The following is a 20,466-nucleotide window of genomic DNA, read 5'->3' on the forward strand; positions in this document are numbered from 1 at the left end:
TTACACAGGGTATTACTCTTTTATCTCATTATGTCATGGCGAGATACCCAACACTGAACCAGCTGTCCAACTCTGGATCATTACACATGTATAGTGACATGTGAACTCTCTGTCTCTCTCTCTCTTTTCCTGCAGACAGACAGCTGGACTCAGCCAGTCCTCTAGCATGGTACATAGAAGGGGGTTGGTTCATCATGGGACCTGGTGTCAAGTAAGAGAGAGTTTCAAAGTTTGACAGTCACAGAGCTAAGTTTACCACCACCAGAGACGCACTATCACAACTGTCTGGGAGACACTGCCAGTTCCTCCACTGCCTGACTAACCTGACTCTTGTTTTTGGCTGACATTTCACACTTGTTCACTTCTTCTGATAATTTTCCTTTCAGGAAAAGGCACGCATTCAACATGCAGTCCTGTGCCAGGTGTGGGTTCGTGGTCTACCCAGCTGAGAAGATCAACTGCATTGACCAGGTAACACAGAATTATTGTGATTTATTATATTTCTCAATCAACCTCCTACATAACATATTTGTCAAAGTGTAAATTTGTAGGTGATATTTGAGGCATTTGCAGATGTTTTGTGATAACAATCCACCTCAATTACATGAGATTTACTGCAGAAAAACACAAACAACCTAAATATGGCACCATTTAATCTATTCCAAGTATGTCTTTACATCAAATACACATGTAACAGTGTGCAAAGAGGCACATTTGCCAGTTACAGTACAAAAAGTGTATGTAAAATGACTATTCTATAATATGAAATTTTATGAACTAGCTTGTGAGACAGAAAACAAGAGGTGTACATTTTAACAGTCACATAAAATCTATATTTAAGAACAAGTCAGCGAGTCCATATGGGACATCATGCTGTGATTGCTGCCGTTATTTTTGGCCTTGTTCAATAAAAGCTATCTTATTAACTTGATGTTATCTATCAGAGATTGCCTGTCCAACAACAATTTTCTGTCTTCACATGATAAACTAGATCAAAGTCGTGTTTCCGAATTTAGGGATTAGAATTCAGTTTTAAGGACCCTGTAAAATAACGGGAATTGTCTTTTTCTCTCAGAACTGGCACAAAGCATGTTTTCACTGTGACGTATGTAAGATGGTGCTCACTGCCAATAACTTTGTCAGCCACAAGAAGAGGCCATACTGCTCCGTGTAAGTACCAGGCTCCAGTAACACCTGATGATGTAACTTAGTATTTAAGCAAAATCCCCCAAAATTTTTAGGGGTAATTTTGGTGTAAAAATAGACCACTTTTTCAATTTGTTTCCATCAAAATTGGTAATTAAAATGATGGCTTTTTTTATATCCCATCCCTTCAGACACAATCCAAGAAACAACACATTCACAAGTGTCTACGAGACCCCTGTCAACATCAATGCAAAAAAGCAAAGCAAGGCGAGCAGTGAGGTAAGATGATGTCACTTGCAAAACACACAAGCAGCAACGTGAGACAAAATATTTTGGCCTTGATCTGAGTCAAGAGGAATTGTTTACAGGCTGACATAAGTCACAGTCTATGCCATGAGTGAAATGGCCATTTATCATTGTCTAGACTTACTGTGGATATTTCTATTCATAGTCATTGTGTTAGTTTAGAACATTGTGTTATATAAAGTGATTGATGCAGGTATTACACTTGAATTTAAAAGACTTAAATTTGTCAATTGTATGTTATTCTTGTTTAGTACAACAATATTTTTGCATGGGCAAAAATATTTGTGTTTTAAAATCCCCAAAATGTAGTTGGAAATGGACATTCTGCTTTTAAATTTATCACTCAAGATCACACAAAACCACTGGTAGCCTCACAGGTTGCACAGATCTATTAACTTTAAACACACAAACAGTCAGAAAGCTCAAGATCTGACCCTAAGCAGATGTATCCATTGCTGTCAGATAAAAAAGGTCATGTTCCCTCTTTTGTGGGTGGAAGAGAGAGTGGTGGATGGCTGCTTTGAGTCCACGGTGATGGCAGCGTTGTGGAATGGAGAGTGCGGCTTGGGTTATTTCTGTTCCCATGACAGAGGCGAGACACCCCCTCTGCTTAGCCCACTTTATGCTTCAGGGGGCTAAAATTATACGTCAAGAAAATCAGCCTCACATCCCTTCCTATCCTCTGTCCTGCCACCTGTTCCTGTCTGTCTGTGTCTGTCTCTGTCTACGAGTTCATGCAATGCTTATATTAGCAGTAGGCTACCAAGCTTATTAGCTACTGCTATATTTCCCTAGAAGGCCTTTAGACCTAACTTCTAGATATTTGATATGAGGGCTTGTTTTCAGTAACTTTTTTAATTTTGGCTGATACTTACCTTACCACCCTGAGTTTTGATAGAAAGTAGTTTTTGTTAGCCCTTAATCAATGATGCTCCATGGAAGTCACTTGTCAGTGACAGCACAGCTATTCTAATATTAGTTTTGAACATTTTTACTGCTTAAGATCGTTTGCGAACAGCTCAGAGTTTCACCACTCAGTGCTCCATTCTGGACCTTTCTTGATTGGAACATCTCATCTATTAATACCAGCACACTAATATTATCCCTTCATCATTAAGCATGTGAGCTCAGGTTGTCTGGTTTGAAGTTGACAAAATAAGAATAGACTGATGTTTGCCTATATGGATCTGAGGTTGGGGTAATATCAGTCAGGGCTGACCGTTTTTTTTTCTTGATTCATGCATCAAACTACTAAAGTGGATGTTGTAAACACATGTGTAGTGTGCGCACGTGCAGATGTGTTCTGGCCTTGGCTTAACGCTTTCGTCTATATGCACCTGTAGCTGAAGTATCGCGAAGATGGCGAGCGCTTTATGTCCTCCTTCCACCAAGACATGAGGTCCATGGAGCTGGAGAAGGCTCGACTAGACAATCATATGACCAGCCAGGTGAGCTCCCAGTAGAGCAACTGGCCTTTACATCCAGTTAAAGGGAGTTCCAGTCCAAATTCTAATGTTTCCATAAATATGTTGTTGTTTTGCATATCTTTAATGTATAAAGCAACACTCCACATAAGTAAAATTGTGCAGACATTCCAGATCTTACTCCAAAAAAATCTATATTGAGATGAGTAGTCAGGTAACTTATTTTTCTAGGCTGTCACTGTTAATGTATTAAACCTCATCGTCTCTGTTCTATTAGGTGTAGGATGTGAAGTTGCTCAGATGTTTTATTTGTGCCATGCAGAATACTTATTTGCACTGTATTAAATTTCCACATCACTTTACAGAGGCTAAGTAAAGCAGAGAAGAGGTATTTAACAAGGTCCAACAGGCATGAAAGGTGCGTCGTGACCTGTCCTGTGAATTGTTGGAAATGATCAGGTTTGTCTTCCATATCCAAACAGGCCTTTCGGTCTCAGTCTGAGTTTTCACAGCAGCAGACATGGCACTCAGGCATGGTGACCAAGCAGGAGACTGTGACAATGTCTCAGGCCCAGAAGACCATGAGTGATGTGAGTGGGCACCACTCAATTATTTACACAACTTTAAATAAAGTGGTACTGTTTCTAGTGTAGATTGTGTGAATAGCTTATATAAAAATTAAATTGAAACTAATTTTGCATTAGTATTGGTAAAATGCCCTGATTGATTTTGTGCTTATTTGACAGGTTAAGTACATGGAGGAGTATGAGCAGTCAAAAGGAAAAGGCAGCTTCCCTGCCATGATCACCCCAGGTTACCAGATTGCTAAACAAGCCAGTACTTTGGCCAGTAACGTAAGTGGTTATACTTTTTTTTTTCTTGTACCTTTCTGGACAAGACAGACAACCAAAATTTAAACTGTCCTAAGTCCCACAGCCAATTTCCTTTAAGAAAGCTAATTATTTTCTTTCTTTTCAGCTGGAATATAAAAAAGGACACGAGGAGAGAGTTTCAAAGTACACCACATTTGTTGACCCCCCAGAGGTGCTTCTGGCCAAGAAACAAGGACAAATTGTCAGCGATGTAAGCTTTTTACTAAGCCTTTCATGATGACTTTGTACGGAGCCCCTAAGGGGACATTTCCCCACCCCACCATAAAATCATGTTTCTCGTGCTCACAAGATACTATCTGTTGCTCACGTGAAAGTATCAGGTGCGCCCAAGATACTAGCTGGTGCTCATGAGAAAGTATTTGATGAGCATGAGATTTTATTTTTTTAATTCAGTTTGCACATGTCCCCTTAGGGGCAGGAGTATGTTTTATTTCATTTAAACAGACATTACTGTGTGCCTGAATCATTGTGTTTCTTCCTCCAGTATGCCTATACAGAAGAGTATGAGCAGCAGAAAGGTAAAGGTAGTTTTCCTGCACATATTACACCTGGATACAAGATGTCAAAGAAGGCCAGTGAGCAGGCCAGTGATGTAAGTAGATGATATAAAATGTATGCATATGTATACAAACACTGTTGCAGACCCATTGTTAATGGTTCCTATTTCCCACCAGATAAAGTATCGTCAAATGTACGAACAGGAGATGAAGGGTAAAGCCAGTACTGAGGCAGCAGTGGCTGAAGCTGTTCACGCCGGAGAAAATGCAGAGACCTTCAGCCAGGTAAGGAGTGTAGTCCCACTGTTTTACACGAAAGAGGATACAGTGTTTGTATTTTAAACTCTAGGTCACCTGGACACATCCTTTCATTTTTAGGATTTTCATAGTTTGGGATTCAGACCCAGGATGATGCATTAACAAGGCTGACGCCTTAGCCCATATGATTTCATTTCAACACACAAAAAGCTTTTAGAAAATAGTGTACAGCACTTTATGAACTATTTACATTACACCTGAATTTTTGGTATTACAAGTGAATTGAGTTAAACAAGTTACCCTCTGCTTGCAGACTGCCTATACTGAGGAGTATGAGCAGCAACGAGGCAAAGGAAGTTTCCCTGCCATGATCACTCCTGGTTATTATCTTGCGAAGAAGGCTCAGGAAAATGCTAGTGACGTGAGTATCAACCTGACAGCATCTTTGCTTTCCAAGGCAAACCATTAATGCAGATAAACACTTTTTGATGAACACACAGTTTAGATCCTAATTATACTACATCTTGGGTCTAACAATATAAAAGTTGTAAGGTCTGTCTGTCTGTTGTGCAGTTAAAAAGGGAGCCTGTGACAGTTGTGTAACCATGTGAACTGGTTGTAGCATGTAAGAGCTTCAGCTTGATCTATCGTCTGTCATCACTGAGGCAGAATAGATGAGGGACTACAGTGAGTGAGCCTCCCCATGTTGTCATTCTTAAAACTCTCCACCCTGGCTAAATTAGACTGTGTGTGTATGTGTATGTATGTGTGTGCGCGCCCCTAATCTCCTGATCCTACAGAAATACATCATGTTGTCCTCCTATATGTGCTAAATCATCAATCACTTTCATCCCCTTGCAGCTAAAATACAGGAAGGACTTAAACAAGATGAAGGGCACCTCACACTTCCATAGTCTGACATCCGAGGACAATCTGGCCCTAAAGAACGCCCGAAAGATCAACAAGATTGTCAGTGAGGTGAGCTTGTCCGCGACTGTCAGCCTCTCAAGGCAAACACAAACAAGACATTTGTCTTATTTCTAGCTTTATCCAACAAGCTGCTTTTTATATATTTCGTTAAATCTCCCCTAAAGTCTATGACAAAACTTACCCAGATAAAAATGTTGCTGCTCTGTGTGTGTTTTCAGAGCGTGAAATATTGGGCACACTGTGTCCAGGTGTAGCAAACATGAAGCCGCACAACGTACATTTCTGGCATCTCTGACATGCCTGTCCGGTGGGGTTACAGCTCACCTCCGAGGCCTTGGGACATCCCATCAAACTAATATTTCCTTACACAGGGACACAGTGCTTTACAGTTGAGGAACTATTCTGAGCCTGGGGAATATGACATACACATGTTAGCTATTAGCATATATTCTGAGTCTTATCTTCCAATATAAACCTCACTAAGACATTATTCAACAACAATAGTTTTTACTTGCCTGTGAACAACGTTGTGATTTAGCTTGGACGTTTAAAAGGTAACAAAAATGTGGTAATGTAGTGGTAGAGGGACTCACAAGTTTAATGATGCCATGCTGTCAATTCTGAGCTCAGTAAGGCATGTTTAGGATTAAATGTGTTCGTCTCTGTGCCTCTTCAGTTATGATCGAGTGCGAGTGATGGTGACTGATTAGTGGCAGGCACTTTATATTTAGCACATAACATGGTGTCACAAAAGGTTCAGATCTGAGTGTTCAACAACCTCAAAAGGAGTTTACAATGAAAAACAGACAAAGCAGCTGCTTTCATTTTTCACATTTTCTAAACAGGTGGAGTATAGGAAGGACTTGGAGAATACCAAAGGTCACAGCATCAATTTCTGTGAAACACCACAGTTTCAAAATGCTGCTAAAGTTGCCAAGTTCACAAGTGATGTAAGTTTGACACACCATGTCATACATTTCATTCAACATCATTTCTTTCTAGTTATTTTATTTATAAATGTACAAATTATAAATAGCTGTGACCCCTTGTTGTCAAAATATTATTATATTACTATATAAAATGACATATGTTACTTTACTGTGTATGTCATGAGTGCAAACGTATGAAAGTTATGGTTATATTAGAGAGTCCTGCATAATGTTTTTTTTTATATTTTTCTACATTTTTAAAAGAACAAGTACAAAGAGAAGTACACGAGCAATATGAAGGGCCACTATGAAGATTCAGGAATCGATAAGAAGACCATGCATGCCATGAAAGCCAGGAAACTAGCTAGTGATGTAAGTCTTGTTTTTCACCGACTTTTCTTTCATGGATGTTAAATTGCAATCAATAGATTTGTGCAAATTATTAACATCCCAAATGGGCTCTGTGTAGATATAGTTTTGCCTTTGGGCTATTTTGACGTTTTGGATTTTAAATGGGTGTTCTTTCAAAAAAACATGGAAATGACCAGCATTATATTTATTATATCATCTATTGACAAATGTTTACTTTCAATTATGGTTTTTGAGGATTCATTTGTTACTACTAACAATAGTAGTCATCACTGACATAGCCTTCTTGAAAATTTCAGATTTCATATAAACAAGGCTGTGAACAGGAGCAGGGTGAATACAACTACCCAGCCACCCTAACACCAGGCTACCAAAGCCAAAGGAAACTGGACCCGCTGAAAGATGTGAGTTCTTTCAAATTGAATCCAAGCCTTAATTGTCTTTTTTTTTAACAGTACTAAGTCAATATATCTGCAAATTACATTAGAAATTACAACAAAAACATTATGATCCCCAGTAGGTGGATCATCTTGTGTGATCTATTAATTATTCGTTAAAAAAAAACATTGTCTCTTATATGACTGCAGAAGAACTACAGGCAGCACATTGACCAGGTCAAGTACAGTCCAGTGACAGACACACCTGAGATTGTTTTAGCTAGGAAAAACGCTCAGCTTGTCAGCAAGGTAAGTGAACTACATAAAGACAACATACTCTACCAAAGATCAGTAATGATTTAAACCAGCTTTATCAGTACCTTTCAGCCACAGACTGTCCTGTACTGAGGACTGAGCTAATTCTAGAGATTGAATGTGTTTCATGTGTCTTTCAGCAAAATTACAAAGCAGACTATGAAAAGACCAAACATCAGTACACACTATCCCAGGACCTGCCCCAAATCAAACATGCCAAAGCCAATGCTGCCTTGTGCAGTGACGTATGTTAACATACAGATATTTTCTCTCATATGCATGAACACATCGAAGCTCATTCACATGGTCACAGAAAAATCTTCTCAATCTTCAAAGAGATAATGTGATCATTTGAATTTATCACTCCAGATTAAATATAAGGAGGAGTGGGAGAAAACCAAGTCTAAAGCCTGCGACATTGGCGTGGACGACCTGAGTGTCAAAGCAGCTAAGGCTTCCCGTGACCTTGCCAGTGATGTAAGTAAACACGCACTCTTCTGAGACAGAGCTAATGTCTGAGCAACAACCTAAGTGGGTTTAATCAAATATGATTAACTCTTAACTATGATTAATGTGTTTCAGATTAAATACAAAGAGACCTACATGAAGGACAAGGAAAAGGCAGTGGGGTTCAACATGAGTGACTGCAAGACTCTGCACTCTCTTCAAGTAGCCAAGATGAGCAGTGATGTAAGCAGAAGGCATTTTATAAATATCACCACAGCATATTTCTGATTCAAACAGCACACTCGCACATACTTTATACACAGTCATACACTCAAAATGAACCCTTTTTTAAATTGCTACCACTTCAGATTGAGTACAAAAAGGGCTCCAAAGAGAACCAGGCCCAGTACAGCCTTCCTCTGGACATGATCAACCTGAGCCATGCCAAAAAGGCTCAGGCCCTTGCAAGTGACCTGGAATATCGCACAAAGCTGCACGACTACACCGTCATGCCTGATGACATCAAGGTCCAGCAGGCCAAAAAGGCTTATTCGCTGCAAAGCGAGGTGAGAGATGAGAGAAAGGGGTGATCCTAGTGACCTAGTTTTAAATGTTCCCATAGTTAATGTTTTTGTTGCACCACAGAACAAGTATCGTTCAGACCTGAACTGGATGAAAGGAGTGGGCTGGGAGACTGAAGGATGTATGAACATTGCCCAGGCCAAGAAAGCTGGAGACATGCTTAGTGATGTCAGTACAATTCTGTGTTTTTTTGTGCATATTTGTGTTTGTTAATAAACTATACAAGAGTGTAAGGCACACTGTTTATCTACTGTATGCCCCTTTTCTCACAGACTAAATACCGTCAGAAGGCAGACAGCATCAGGTTCACCCACGTGGCGGACGATCTCTCCATCAAACACGCCAAGAAGAGCCAGGAGCTGCAGAGCAACGTAAAGTGTCTTTACTTTAAAGCTGCAATCGCATTCAATTAGTTACTGTCGCATCATATGCCTATCTGATTCTGACTTTCAGCTGGCGTACAAAGCAGACACAGAGCAGATAATACACCAGTACACCATGACAAAAGATGAGCCCCTTTTCAGACAAGCAAAGGCTAACGCTGATCTTCTCAGTGGGGTAAGTTCAGTGAATTTCATTGCAATGAGCAGGATATATGAAAAAGATGGCATATACAAGAGTTAATAATGTATCATATCTTTATAGTTTAGCTTTATAGTATAACAATGTGAATGTGAATGATTATTAGAGGTAGATTCTGCTCCACCTTTGCGGTTCTGTTGACCTGTAATGAAGGCCGTTCTTATGCAATATGTCATGTGTCCAAAGCCTTACTGACATAATGCACTTTAGCTGTTTAATTGGCACTAGACCCACGCAATCTTTAACATAAAAATCTTATTCATGGTCAATTAACATAAATAGAAGTCCTTACAATCCCTGTACTAAAGAAGTACTGTGCAACTTTACATTCTGTTTGCAGACAAGGTCTGTGTGTTGTATCTTTAAAACAAGTTGAGAAAATGTTTTACCTCCTATTACAAAAAAACACTGGGGAATCTTCCAGAAAGGACAGGAACAAAACAATACTCTAGATTACTATATATTAATTTATATCCCTCGATTTTCTGATAAATCTTCCTGAAAACCAACTTACATGCAACTTTAAAAGCTGAGGAAAATTTTAGAATCCTTCCTTACATTACATTTATATCCCCATTTCTCTTCCTTACATGTAGGTTTTTTTTTATAATCAATTAAAGTAGAAATGACTAATTACACCTATTTCTGAAATATTATTTAATGGAGAAGATTCACTATTTCTGACCTTTTTTCTTTACAAATACAGGTTAACACAGATGTCCACTTTTGTGTTTTTTTAGAAAGTGTACAAGAGCAACTGGGAAAAGCAGAGGGAAAAGGGCTTCGAGCTGCGTTTGGACTCTCTCTCCATCCTCACTGCTAAAGCCAAAAGAGACCTGGCCAGTGATGTGAGTTATTATAAAAGCAGTATGCATCCTTTAGGTTGACCTGAGGAGAAAAGTAGTATTTTTCCCCAAGTGCAGTCATGTATAAATATTAACTTGAATATTAGCAGATTACCTGAAATTTGTAATATAATGTAATAAATTTAGACAAATTCATAGACATGGCATTTTGGTAAAACCACTCATATCTTGTCCCCTTGCAGGTCAAATACAAAGAGAACTATGAGAAAAACAAAGGCAAGGTGATCGGCATCAAGTCAGTCAGTGATGACTCTCAGATGGCCCACTCTGCTCGGGCCACCAAACTACAGAGTGACCAACACTACAAGAAGGACTATGAGGACACTAAGACCAAATACAGGTGAGGCTATTTATATTTGTCTCCAATCTTGGTTCTTCAGACCTAAATTTATCTGATATTGAATATCACACCTGAGACGCCAGGTGAATACAGTTCACTGTAGTTGCTGGTAAGATAAACAGCAGAATAAAATGCAGAATTTGCTGAACCTTTGATTTAAAGCTGGTTTAAAATGGAAGCAGACAAAAGTGTGGAGGTGCCGTTTCTATTACATTGTCCTCTTCAGCAAATAAGTAAAAGTTCATGTAAAATGCCCTTATCTGAATTACTTGAATTTTCTTTCTCTGCTGTAAGTGTCCTTGAGCCCTGGTGAAACAAGTGCAGATGTTTGCCTCAGAGGGGAACGTTGTGTCCGTTGAGATGATTTAAGAGCTCTCAAATTCCTAAAGGATGTTTTCTAAAAGTGGTAATGGGTTATAATTCAACATTCAAAGTCATTTTTAGGTGTAAATTCTGACTAAAAAAACGTAATATATCTTTTTAAAACATAGATAGTTACATTCTATAGGATAAATTTGCATTCTAAGCAAATTCATTAGCATTTAAAATTGCTGATATTGGGTCAAATAACTGGCTTTACTTTCATGACAGCAGTCATTTGAAAGGGTTACAAGCACTTTTTAACTAATAGATAAATAGATAAACAGCCCTTCACCTGTATAAAGTCCAAAGCATGATGAGGTGCTTTAGTATCCTTCTTTTTAAGTGGGAATGACCCCAATAACCAAAGAGCACAGCTTCAGCAAATACAGTACCACGCGAACTGATCTTAAATCTTGTGTCACTTTGGAACAAAACTCTTAATTTACTGTATGAAACTAATCTCGTCCCCAGTGTTTCTCTGGATATGCTTAACATCAGCCATGCCAAGAAGGCTCAAGACCTGGCAACCGAGACCAATTACAGGACTTTCCTCCATGAGTATACCACTCTGCCAACTGACATGAATGTTGCCTGGGCTAAGAAGGCCTATGGACTGCAGAGCGATGTAAGTCTAGTTGTTAGACATCCAAATGACAACTTGTTTTAAAGTGAAAGTGATCTGCAGGACTATAGATGCAAGAATTTGGCATTTGAAATTGAAATCTGTGTGTGTGTGTGTGTGTGTGTCTGTATTTAGAAACAGTACAGGTCAGATCTGAACTGGATGAAGGGCGTCGGATGGGAGGGCTCAAAATCACTGGATGTCCAGCAGGCGAAGAAAGCCGGGGAGCTCGTCAGCGAGGTAATCTCCAATCTTCATCACCCAGAATGCATTGCTAAAATGGTTAGCAATATTAAATAAAAAGAGAAATGTCTACACTTGTGTAGTTAAATGCAAACCTACGGCAACAGTCTGTTTCCATCCTTCACCTTTATTAATATTTCCCTAATTTATGGTAACTATATTGGAACTCATATGTAATTTAACCCAATTATAATACAGTGTTTAATTAACCATATTTAAGTGCTATTAATAGCTACAGATATGTAGGTAAATTAACACAGAGAGCATGAGAAAGTGATAAGCGTGATTGTGTAACATGTGACTGGAAAGCACATATCTAGGTTTTCCACTTACATCAGAATGTATTTAAAGAGGACCACTCCTGTTCTCCAGAAACTGGGTTAAGTATGTGGACTCCACATGGCTATAACAAGAGACCAGACTGATTATAGTAACTGAAGCTGTTGCATATAAAAACGATTCAATTTGTATTGTCATAATTTTATTGTCATCCTTCTCATCACCAGACTCTTTTTATAAACATGTTTTATGTGTTTGCGTGTTTTGTGACACATCTAGTGCAGACTGGCAACACCAGACTATTCATAACCTCTTCACAAGCAACCACTTATTTTAAGGGTCATCCCAGTCAGGGTTACCAACATTAGATCATGAAATGACAGACTGCACTTAAATAGACCAGAGCCTTGAGTTCCTCCTGAACAGACTTAGACACACAGATATCTATCTACAGTATGTATCTACTGTGTATCTGTCCATCTTACAGAAAATGACCAATTTCCCTTTGTTTCATTTTTCCAGGTAGTTTATTTGCTGGTGCAATTGTTTGTAATAATATTGTGTTCTCTACTGGTCATCAAATGCACTTGCACCTGTTTTTATGGCTTCATTTCACTATGACAGTCTTTTGATATTCATCACTCTGGCATTTTTCTGTATTTTTTTTAATATAGAAAAAGTACCGTCAGCATGTGAGTGGTCTGAAGTTTACCAGTGTTGAAAACACTCCGGAGATGGTCCAGGCCAAACTCAGCAACAAACTGGCCATTGATGTAAGTCAAACTGTCATTTGTTCTTTCAATCATTTGTTTAATGCATATGATACAATATGCAACTAAAATGCAGTAAATCGGATTATTTGTGGCACTTATCAATATTACGATTCGTTACATCTTGCTAAAATGTATACCTGTGATTTTCTTATTTACTTACCTTTTGGCCAAACTTGTTTAACTACTGCACATATGGCCTCTACTGTAACTGCTGTAAATATGAGGGATATAAACAGACAGAGGGATATACTGGGTATCTGTAAAGGTAAATTGAATGATCAGTAATGTCCTGCTTTCTTCTTTACAGAGGCTGTACAAGGAGAAGGGTGAAAACATGAAGCACAACTACACACTCAGTGGAGAGTTGCCTGAGATGGTTCAGGCCAAGCTCAATGCTATGAACCTCAGTGAGGTAAAACCACACTCACAAGAAATGACATAGAGACACATGAAATCCGTCAAACAGCTAACTGACCATCCAGTCTGCAGCCTTTGTGCGTGAGATTTTCCAGATGAAACTGAGTGTGCGCCTCCGTTGTGTGCATTTTCAGAGCCGTTACAAGGAATCTTGGACTAAGATACGTGATGGCGGTTACAAGCTACGTCTGGATGCCATTCCTTTCCAGTCCGCCAAAGCATCTGCAGAGATCCTCAGCGATGTGAGCTTGCAACTTAAACTTCTTGTTATCATGTCATGTAATTTTCACTGTGGGCCTAAAAAAATATTTGTCTGAAAAGTTGCACTGCCATGTTTCTGTACTAGACCACAACGGACAAATCACACACTCGCTCTAGAGAGGTCTTTTCGCTTTAATTGCGAGTTTCACGGCCGCCGTAGGTTCTCCTACACACTTGGAAGGGGACGTTGAGGCGAGGGGTATTCAGTTCGCTGCAATCTGCAACTACACCCCTAGATGCCACTCGTTTATGTGTGTAAACGCAAACAATACATGGAGACTGAAAGGGCTTAGGCTGAAGCAAAAGCGTATACATGCCTATCCTAAGTTCATATCAATTAAATCTACCCACCTTAAAGGAAAAGGAAATAAAAAAGCTAGCTATACGTAAAGATACAAAGAACTTAATTATTCACATTTAAAACCATCAAAAATAGCATTGCACACACACGGATGCCTTGAGACATTTTATGCAGCATCTCACTGTACTCATTTTACTATAACATCTTGAAAGTCAATGATTTTTCATTTCAGCAAAAGTATAAAGAGGAATTTGAGAAGACCAAAGGGAGGATGATCGGACTGAAGGGACTGCAGGATGACATGAACATTGCTCACTCTGTCAATGCCAGCAAGCTACAGAGTGATGTAAGTGCTTATTAAGTGTAACTCAGCAGACAAAAATGAAACAAATTCAAATTATATATTACCTTACAAACACACTCTCTCCCTTGTCTGTTTGTGCCACTCCAGATTAAGTACAAAAAGGACTCAGCGAAGGCGCTGTCAAAATTCCACCTGTCCATGGACATGCTAGAGGTCGCCCATGCTAAAAAGGCCCAGTCGCTGGTCAGTGATCAGGACTACAGGCTCACCCTGCATCAGTACACCTCACTGCCTGATGACATGAAGGTGCAGGCGGCCAAGAGAGCATACGCTCTACAGAGTGAGGTGAGTTGAGACAGCAGACCACTCCAGTCTCCCATAACAACTCTGTATTCAATTAAAAAGAAGAGTGCCATATCAATTTGTAATTTATACTTTTTCAGCAAATGTTTCAATAACTGGTCAAAACATAAACATGCCATACAAACTTTCCAACATGTTTGAATCTAAGTGCTTCAACTTTTTAATACTTTAGTGTTTTAGCCAGCACTTACAATACAATACAAACAGTATTTCATATTAGTAAATTGATACTTAGTCTAGTTTGAGAAACAGTTACACCGACTGGATGTTTGAAAGTTGAAAAAATTGTGTTGTTAAAACAATGTATTTTCATGTGTGTGTTTGTGACAGAGCGTGTATCGCTCTGATCTGAACTACCTGCGTGGTGCAGCCTGGATCGCCACTGGGGCACTGCAGATTGAAGGCTCCAAGAGGGCCACGGACCTCATCAGTGATGTAGGACATCTTCTAGGATATTTTCTTCTGGTTTTTTTATTTCTTTTTCAATTTGTACATACATACAGTACTTAATACTGCCTACATGTGGGTCTAGATCCTAAAAAGTCTAATCTACATGTCTTGTGTGTTGATGTTAATTGTCATTTTTCTGGATTTTGTTAAGAAAACAAAACATTGACTTGATTTTCCTGAGTCTACAAAACACTTAACAGAGACCAACTTTGTTTTTCCTTCTTTAACAGAAAAAGTACCGTCAGCAGCCATACAACTTCAAACACACCTCTGTCGCTGACTCTCCAGACATCGTCCATGCCAAACTCAGTGGACAGATCACAAATGAAGTGAGATAATGAGCTTATTGTTTTAGACTTTCTATTTGTTTGATTTTTTATTTATATTAAGTTGAACATGTCAGATCTTGTTGTTTCAGTACTTCAAAGCTGCCATTTAGAAAGACTTCAAATTATAAACTGTGTTTTATCTCTCTCCCAGCGTTTGTACAAAGAGAAAGGGGTGAATGACCAGCATAACTACACTATGACAACTGAGAGACCAGAGATTACACAAGCAAAGATCAATGCAGCCAACTTTAGTGAGGTACTGACCTGTGCACCATACAATATACTGTAAACATCTGTGACTTATTTTTTATAATTTGTGTTATTTTAAGATTAATAATATATTGGTTGGTTATCTGTCTGCTCCAGATCAAGTACAGAGAGTCCTGGCACACTCTGAGGGCTCAGGGCTACAAACTCACCATGCAGGACATCCCCTTCCAGGCTGCCAAGAGCTCCACAGGCATTGCCAGTGATGTAAGATCATACATTATTGCTGAAAAAACAGAAAAGTCAAAAATATCACTTTAATAAAGTGAACTAAAGCTATTACTTCTGTGTCTCTGCAGTACAACTATAAACACAACCACCTGCTGGAAAAAGGGAAGCACATTGGAATCAAAAGCGCCTTAGACGACCCGGGTCTGCTGCACTGCCGGCAGGCGAGCCGGCTGGCCAGTGATCAGGAGTACCGGAAGGACGCGCTGACGACCAACAGGCAATACCACCTCACGCAAGACATGATTCATCTGGTGACGGCCAAGAATGCCCAGGCCCTCGCCAGCGAACAGGACTACAGGAAGAGACTGCATGAGTACACAGTGCTTCCCGATGATATGAAGGTCAAGTGGGCCAAAACGGCTTACAACCTGCAGAGTGAGGTAAGAGGTGTGGATGAGGAATAGATGGGAGGAGAGAAAAAGGGACATTACTAATGTGTTTCAACTTGGCTGACACAGTTTACTGCCTTATGTCTAGAAACTCTACAAAGCAGACTTAAATTTCATGAAAGGAGTGGCCTGGGACGGTGTGGGTGCTCCTCAACTGGAGTCAGCTAAGAAGGCTGGAGAACTTATAAGTGATGTGAGTACAAATGGTGTTTGTTAAAATACATGTTAGCACCTACAGTGCTGTAGCCACGATTTTGGCTACACACCTCCCCCATCACATGCCCTCATAGTATTATGACCAACAAGCAAACATTTTTATATCTTTACATTATGGTCCAAGTGCTATTTCAAAGCCTTTGACTGCCGGCTATAAAATTCTGGGCAAGACTGCTGAAACCTTTTCTTATTTATTGTTTTGTTGTTCTGAAAGTTGTCAAATTAAAAGCTTATTGAATTTGTAAATAGTGTAATAAGCTCATAAAATACCCATCATGTGTATGTTTTTAATTAAACTCCCTATCGGCTGCTAAATATATCAAATATATTCACATATGAAATCACTTTTACAAAATATTGTTTTAGGTTTTGTGTTTGAAAACAAAAAAAAATCTATCTAGTGTCTTTTATGTTTGTTTTATTGTTCTGTATTTGCCTTTAAAGTCAATGTAGCATTAGTGTTGCTATAAAAAAAAAAAAAGTGTAAAAAGTAAAACAAAAGAATCTTTCTCCCGTAATATTCCTGAATTTTATTTTTATTTTGGTACCCAAATGTAATGTACCACTTTAATTTTTCACTGACCATATCCTTTCTTTCAAGGCAGGTATACTAAATTTAGCCTATAATACATTTCATTTTAAACATGACCAAACATTTGTATTTCCTACTTTTAAATTTTGTGTGGTCTTCCTTCATGCAGAAGAAGTATCGTCAGCTGCCAGACAGCCTCAGGTTCACCTCAGTGGCTGACTCTCCTGATATTGTCCATGCTAAGACGAGCTATCAACAATGCAGTGAGGTGGGCAGAAAAGATGAACATGCTTAAGAAATAATTCAAAGTCTCATTCTAATTTAAGGAACTTCTATTGTTCTAACTGTAAAATCCTAAACTGAAACCCTCTGAATGTTGTGGACTGCTAATGACAATGTTGATATTTTGTTTCTATCTTTACACTTCAGAGGCTGTACAAATCTGGAAAGAATAATGACATGCATAAGTACACTTTACACCCAGATGATCCAGACTTTGTCAGAGCCAAGATGAATGCCCAGCAGATAAGCGATGTAAGGCACTTCTCAGACACCTCCCACAATCCTAAATACAAGCAAAGGATTTGAAATCCATGTGGAAAGATGCCAAAATCACATTGTGAAATTTTTATCTTTTCCCATGAAGAAAGTTTATAAGGCATCTGGGGAGCAGGTGAAGACATTGGGCTATGACCTGAGGCTGGATGCTATTCCCTTCCAAACTGCCAAGGCCTCCAGAGAAATTGCCAGTGATGTGAGTTCATGTGATAATTCAGTTTGTCCCTTCAGTTGAAACACTTTATATGCACCTTTTATTTTATTTAATCCATCATAATGAGGGGACAAAACAGGACCAAAAATGATTTACTATCATGAATATAGCCAGGGCCGGCCCTGACAGTGTTGGAGCCCTAGGCGAGATTTGAAATTTGGCCCAGTCCACCACATCACTTCTCAATCCTCGGGAATTGTTAAAAAAAAATCAGCAGACAAACTCAGAATTTTGGTATAAACAGCCAAGTCAATAATCATGGTCCATAATGAAGAAGTGTGATCAGCCTCCACATCATAGCCTAACCTGGGAGACCAAACCTAGCTTAGAGCACTGGTTTAGTTACAGTGGTGGAGGGCACAAATGAAGAGGAAGATCTGGGGGTCCTCCCCCAGGAAATTTTGAGCATTAAAGACTTAATTTTATGCATTCTGGTGAATATTTCTGCACCAATTTATGGTTAATCTTCATCTGTATAAAGGGAAACACCATATTCAAAATATTACAATTTAATAGAATATGGTGCAGTAACACTTTCAGGCATTCTGCAGCTAATGCTTTTAAATATGTTTTCTCCTGTAGATCAGCTTTTCTAATTTAATAAAGTCCCTGCTGAGTCAGTACACATGCTTATTAGCCTTCCCTCCTTTTTTGAGTCTCTGTTTGGGGAAATAACCTCATTAATAGGCCTACTAGGGACCTTTTCACTTCAATGATAAATTAATTCATTTTAATTCAGTTAGAAACTCCTAGACTTTTATAGCTCCTGTGTTTCAGCTTTATTGGCTTACAGTATATACTGTAAAAGGCATCTGAAAAGTGAAAACTGTCCCTTTTTCCCTCCCACAGTTCCGCTACAAGGAGTCCCATCTTAAGGAGAAGGGCCAGCAGGTGGGGCTGCGCTGTGTGGAGGACGACCCCAAGATGGTGCACTCTCTAGCAGCCAGCAAACTTCAGAGCAACCTGGAGTATAAACGCCAGTCGAAGGATGAGCGGGGCCACTACAAAATCCATGCCGACCAACCTGAGTTCCTGCAGGCCAAAAAGAGTCAGGCGCAGGCTAGCGACCTCACCTACCGCCACAAGCTCCACGACTACACCTGTGACCCTGAGCAGCTCAATGTCAAGCATGCTAAGCAGGCCTACAAGCTGCAGAGTGATGTAAGTCATACAGTGATTTAAAGGCTTTTCTTTATGGTAATTTCATTAATTATATATTTCTTTGAGCTAAAAGGAAAGGGAACATTGGACAGAAATACGACTCCATGGTGAATGCTAAGGTTGCTCTATATCAAATAGGCACTTTTTTGTTTGCTGGATGTCAAACCTGGGGAAGGGTAGTATTCAAATGTAGAAATATTGCATTACTGCTCGGCTTTTGGGACTCAGGGCATGATATGTTGGAGGAATGTGTGTGTGGACACCCCCACATGTAAAACCAGTGGAAGTGCTTACATTTACTATACATTGCAAAAGTTGCATGAAATGTTTTGACAGTATAATGCCCATTTAATTTAAAATGTAAAAAGGTATAAGAAAATGTAAGAAAAGTGTTTTTTTGATCACTTTAATTTGGAATATGGTGAGACAATAACACCACCTAGTGTTTGTCTTTTAGGCCCACATTTGATTCCTACAGTGTCAATACACAACTCCAATTGTTGCTCCGTTTTGTTGCAGGTGAACTACAAGTCAGACCTGAACTGGATGAAAGGAGCGGGCTGGACCCCTCCCGGCTCCCACAAGGCCGAGCTCGCCCGTCGGGCTGCAGAGCTGGGGCTAGCCGAGGGAGTCAGCACTGATGAGGCTATTGCAAAGTATCAGCACATGATGATGGTGAGGGAACGTGGAAGATGAAGTGTAGTCATTACCTACAGACAAACTTTTTGTGTATGGGACAAACAGTTCATATACAATATATTGGGCGGGGTCTTTTAAAAATAATAACTTTTCCCACGTGCTCCTTTCAGCTGCATCACCAGCAGCAAATGGAGCAGCAGCAGCAGCAGCAGCAACAGCAGACTTCAGAGGATGTGGAGACCACTGAGGTGATTCAACAAGGCGTCAACATGGACGCCATGGAGGTCCTTCATGTCAAAAGGAAGAAGACCTCCCAGACTGTCCAGAAAAGGTCCACCACCACCACAACCTCCTTCAAATCCATGGAGAAGAAGTCCAGCACCACCTCCTCATCGGCTGCCCTCCAGAACACAGTAAAGACGTCCACGTCTAGTAAAGCTGCTGCGATAAAAGATGCATAGATCAGAGGCGTTTTTATAGATGATAGTGTTTAGAGAACGTTAGAAACGACCACTTTCAGAAAGTGCGATATTAACTTTTACTGAGTGGATTACTTTACCAGTGGTATTTGTGGTATCTACTTTGATGAAATGACTGTTGTGACTCTGATGACACACCAATGTCTAACAGAGCTACTATAGGTGCAACAATGAACTGTAAAATGTAGTTAAGATGATTACCAAGGGGATTAAGCATGTTGAATCAGGACAGGACTTGTCAAGTTAGTTTAAAGGATCGTGTGTAGTGAGCAAAAGAAGCTTTACTTTCAGATTGAATCTATGGTACTTTTGACTTTTATTTTTAAACCTTGTGAAAGGGTTAAATTGCCTCTAAAGGACCATGTTCAACACCAGTTCAAGCAAAAACATAAACAATTCTACTAAATTACTAAACTATCAAATGGAACGTTTGTATTTCAAGTGTGTTTAAACGATATGAAGGTGGTGCAGAGATTGCTAAATGGCCAGCACTGCAAAGGATTTCTGTTGTCATCATTTGTTTTTTTAATCTTTAGAGAAGAACACATGCTGCAAATGAACAAAGCACAGACAAAGCCTTGTTGCAGTCATGCAAAACATGCAGTTGTTTTTTTTACGGGTTCTGCCATCTAGTGCACTTTGAGCTAGGCTCAGTGAGAAGGTGTAGGCCCACTGAAATGATGTGTGATCTACATTTTGTCTGGCAGGTTCAGCTTGCTAAGTTTGTATCGGTGCCCCTTTTAACTCAAAGCTGGGCTGGGAGTAAATGCTTGGTTTTATTGCAGATAAAATAAACCGTTTTTTTCAAGGCAAA

At 39.5% G+C, this 20,466-nt stretch overlaps 1 protein-coding gene across 2 annotated transcripts; it reads left to right on the plus strand.

Annotated features, from left to right (window-relative positions):
- Positions 1-231: 231 nt before the first annotated feature.
- On the plus strand, positions 232-20,466 carry LOC119916473 (nebulin-related anchoring protein). 2 transcript variants are annotated; one of them, XM_038736504.1, is made up of 43 exons: positions 232-471; positions 1,076-1,170; positions 1,338-1,425; positions 2,796-2,900; positions 3,359-3,466; positions 3,623-3,730; positions 3,855-3,959; positions 4,254-4,361; positions 4,444-4,551; positions 4,838-4,945; positions 5,386-5,502; positions 6,300-6,404; positions 6,648-6,755; positions 7,052-7,156; positions 7,340-7,438; positions 7,585-7,689; positions 7,814-7,921; positions 8,027-8,134; positions 8,260-8,457; positions 8,537-8,641; positions 8,746-8,844; positions 8,927-9,031; positions 9,796-9,903; positions 10,104-10,261; positions 11,096-11,249; positions 11,382-11,486; positions 12,443-12,541; positions 12,849-12,953; positions 13,093-13,200; positions 13,753-13,866; positions 13,972-14,169; positions 14,518-14,622; positions 14,868-14,966; positions 15,118-15,222; positions 15,333-15,440; positions 15,533-15,844; positions 15,942-16,046; positions 16,771-16,869; positions 17,031-17,135; positions 17,248-17,355; positions 18,223-18,534; positions 19,054-19,209; positions 19,344-20,466. In XM_038736504.1, exons 1-43 carry the CDS (start codon positions 406-408, stop codon positions 19,632-19,634), a joined length of 5,415 nt encoding a protein of 1,804 aa, XP_038592432.1. In that variant the 5' UTR covers positions 232-405; the 3' UTR covers positions 19,635-20,466. The 2 variants fall into 2 exon arrangements, with proteins under 2 accessions (XP_038592432.1, XP_038592433.1); XM_038736505.1 differs by lacking the exon at positions 2,796-2,900.

Source organism: Micropterus salmoides, unplaced genomic scaffold (assembly GCF_014851395.1).
Source record: "Micropterus salmoides isolate LMB-PRFRI ecotype aquatic unplaced genomic scaffold, ASM1485139v1 Ms_hic_scaffold_21, whole genome shotgun sequence".
Lineage (NCBI taxonomy): Eukaryota > Metazoa > Chordata > Actinopteri > Centrarchiformes > Centrarchidae > Micropterus > Micropterus salmoides.